The 2,139-nt window shown below is 61.1% G+C and overlaps 1 protein-coding gene across 2 annotated transcripts in view; it reads left to right on the forward strand.

Moving 5' to 3' along the window:
• CDK10 (cyclin-dependent kinase 10) overlaps positions 1 to 2,139 on the forward strand; it is a 2,963-nt gene that overhangs the window by 458 nt on the left and 366 nt on the right. Inside the window, exons 3-10 of one of the 2 annotated variants that reach the window (XM_009706213.1) lie at positions 1 to 98; positions 262 to 343; positions 772 to 839; positions 1,177 to 1,229; positions 1,353 to 1,422; positions 1,553 to 1,612; positions 1,711 to 1,834; positions 1,909 to 2,048. The exon at positions 1 to 98 is cut by the window's left edge and continues 4 nt beyond it. In XM_009706213.1, the coding sequence (XP_009704515.1) occupies positions 1 to 98; positions 262 to 343; positions 772 to 839; positions 1,177 to 1,229; positions 1,353 to 1,422; positions 1,553 to 1,612; positions 1,711 to 1,834; positions 1,909 to 2,048 (695 nt within the window). The remainder of the gene's footprint in view (positions 99 to 261; positions 344 to 771; positions 840 to 1,176; positions 1,230 to 1,352; positions 1,423 to 1,552; positions 1,613 to 1,710; positions 1,835 to 1,908; positions 2,049 to 2,139) is intronic. The other variant, XM_009706212.1, reaches the window with a different exon arrangement.

Here is a 2,139-nt window from a genome sequence, read left to right on the forward strand (position 1 = left end):
CCCATCAGCAGCCTGCGGGAGATCACCCTGCTCCTGCAGCTTCGGCACCCCAACATTGTGGAGCTGAAGGAGGTGGTTGTAGGGAACCATCTGGAGAGGTGAGAGTCCCCCCCTCCATCCTCCCATCATCTGCTGCCCTTTCAGCCCACTCTCAGTCCCCTGAGCCACCTCTCGCAGCACAGACCTGCGCTGTGCTGTGAGCGCTGGGACACCAGAGAGGTGTCCTGGGGGAGGCTCCTGACTGCCTCTTGTTTACGACAGTATTTTCCTGGTGATGGGCTACTGTGAGCAAGACCTAGCCAGCCTTCTTGAGAACATGCAGACGCCTTTTTCAGAGGCTCAGGTAAAGGTTGGGCCAGGCTTCAGGTATATCGCCCCTGAGAGGGTGCTGCCATTCCAGCCAAAACACACTGGCCACCAGCATAGACTCCCTGGACCATGTGCTGGGCTTCAGCAGGGTTGGGGAGTGCCAAGCGAGCTGAGATTCCTGGCCCGTGTGTGGTGTCTGGGCTTAGCTGGCTGTCACGGAATGTTCCAGGGACTTTCCAGGCTGGGTTTTGGGCTGGAGCAAACTGGCAGAGAAACGGAGCTGGTAGAAAATGTGCCCTCAGACCCCCTGTGAGCTACTCTGGGAGGACACGAGGACTGACACACTGCAGAGCAGTGACAGGCGTGGCAGACTGCAGGGTACCTGAGTGGGTTTAATGTCTGGGCGTTTGCCTGGCTGTTGCTGCTCTTGCAGCGGTGGGTGCTCCTGTCCTCTGTCTCCAGGTGAAGTGCATCATCCTGCAACTCCTCAAGGGCCTGCAGTACCTTCACGAGAACTACATCATCCACAGGTGGGAGCAGCAGGATGAACGTGGGGAGAAGGGGCTGACGGGAGGGAGCCTGCCAAGCCCTCGGACCGCAGTGTCATTCTTTACCTCCCACACCCGTGTCCTGGGAGTGAGCAGCACCATGTGGAGTAGCTCTGGGGAGGGGGTTTGGTGCCAATCAGTGACTCCGTGGGGGAATGCTGGTGGGGCAGGGAGGCCACTGAATGGTGAGATTCACATCTCTTTGTGATCGCTCAGCTCCAGGGCTCTGCAGCTGCCTCTGAGCCCTGGGGAAGCGCAGGCACGGGAGGAGCCGTGCCTGAAGGATGGTGCTGACCAGCCTCTCTTTGTTCCCCGGCAGGGATCTGAAGGTGTCCAATCTGCTCATGACTGACAAAGGCTGCGTGAAGATAGGTGAGCCCCCGGCAGCTGCCAGTCTGTCTCCTACTGCAGATGTGCCTGCAGCTCTTCTTCTGCTCCATGACACGGTTGGAGCGAGGAGCTTGCCTCCCTCCTGATCTTGAGTCTCTGTTGCAGCTGATTTTGGCCTGGCACGCACCTACGGGATGCCACCAAAGCCGATGACCCCCAAAGTTGTCACACTCTGGTGAGTAGCCTGTGCTGGGGACTGAGCTGTGCTGGCTGTGTGATGCAGGTGAGTCCTTGCAGCGCGGTGGGGGCTTCCTTTGTGGCGGCTCTGCCATGGTCCCCTTGAGATGGTGCTGTCCCCTGCGCAGGTACCGAGCGCCTGAGCTGCTGCTGGGGATGACAACCCAGACCACCAGCATCGACATGTGGTAAGGAGAGGGCAGGAGGGGGCCTGCAAACCTGCACGGGGGTGGTAAATGGAGGGGCTTCTGCCCTCACTGACTCTTGTGCGTGCTCTGCTCCGCAGGGCCGTGGGCTGCATCCTCGCCGAGCTGCTGGCCCACAAGCCGCTGCTGACGGGCACCTCCGAGATCCACCAGATAGACCTCATTGTGCAGCTCCTGGGGACGCCCAACGAAAACATCTGGCCGGTGAGAGCAGTCCCCTGCGCCCTGCCTGCCCTGCCTGCTCTCCCGGCCTCCGCCTCACGCTCCGTCCCCCTCAGGGTTTCTCCAAGCTGCCCCTGGCGAGTCAGTACACCCTGCGGAAGCAGCCCTACAACAACCTCAAGCACAAGTTCCCCTGGCTGTCAGAAGCCGGGCTGCGGCTGCTCAACTTCCTCTTCATGTACGATCCCAAGAAGCGGTAAGAGCCGGTGGCAGCTCTGCGTGGGCAGGACCTGGGCCAGGCAAGGGAGGAGACCTGCCCGCAGACGGGGCTGCCCGCCGCAGGGCGG

The sequence above is a fragment of the Cariama cristata genome, unplaced genomic scaffold (genome assembly GCF_000690535.1).
Source record: "Cariama cristata isolate BGI_N322 unplaced genomic scaffold, ASM69053v1 scaffold27378, whole genome shotgun sequence".
Taxonomy (NCBI): Eukaryota; Metazoa; Chordata; class Aves; order Cariamiformes; family Cariamidae; genus Cariama; species Cariama cristata.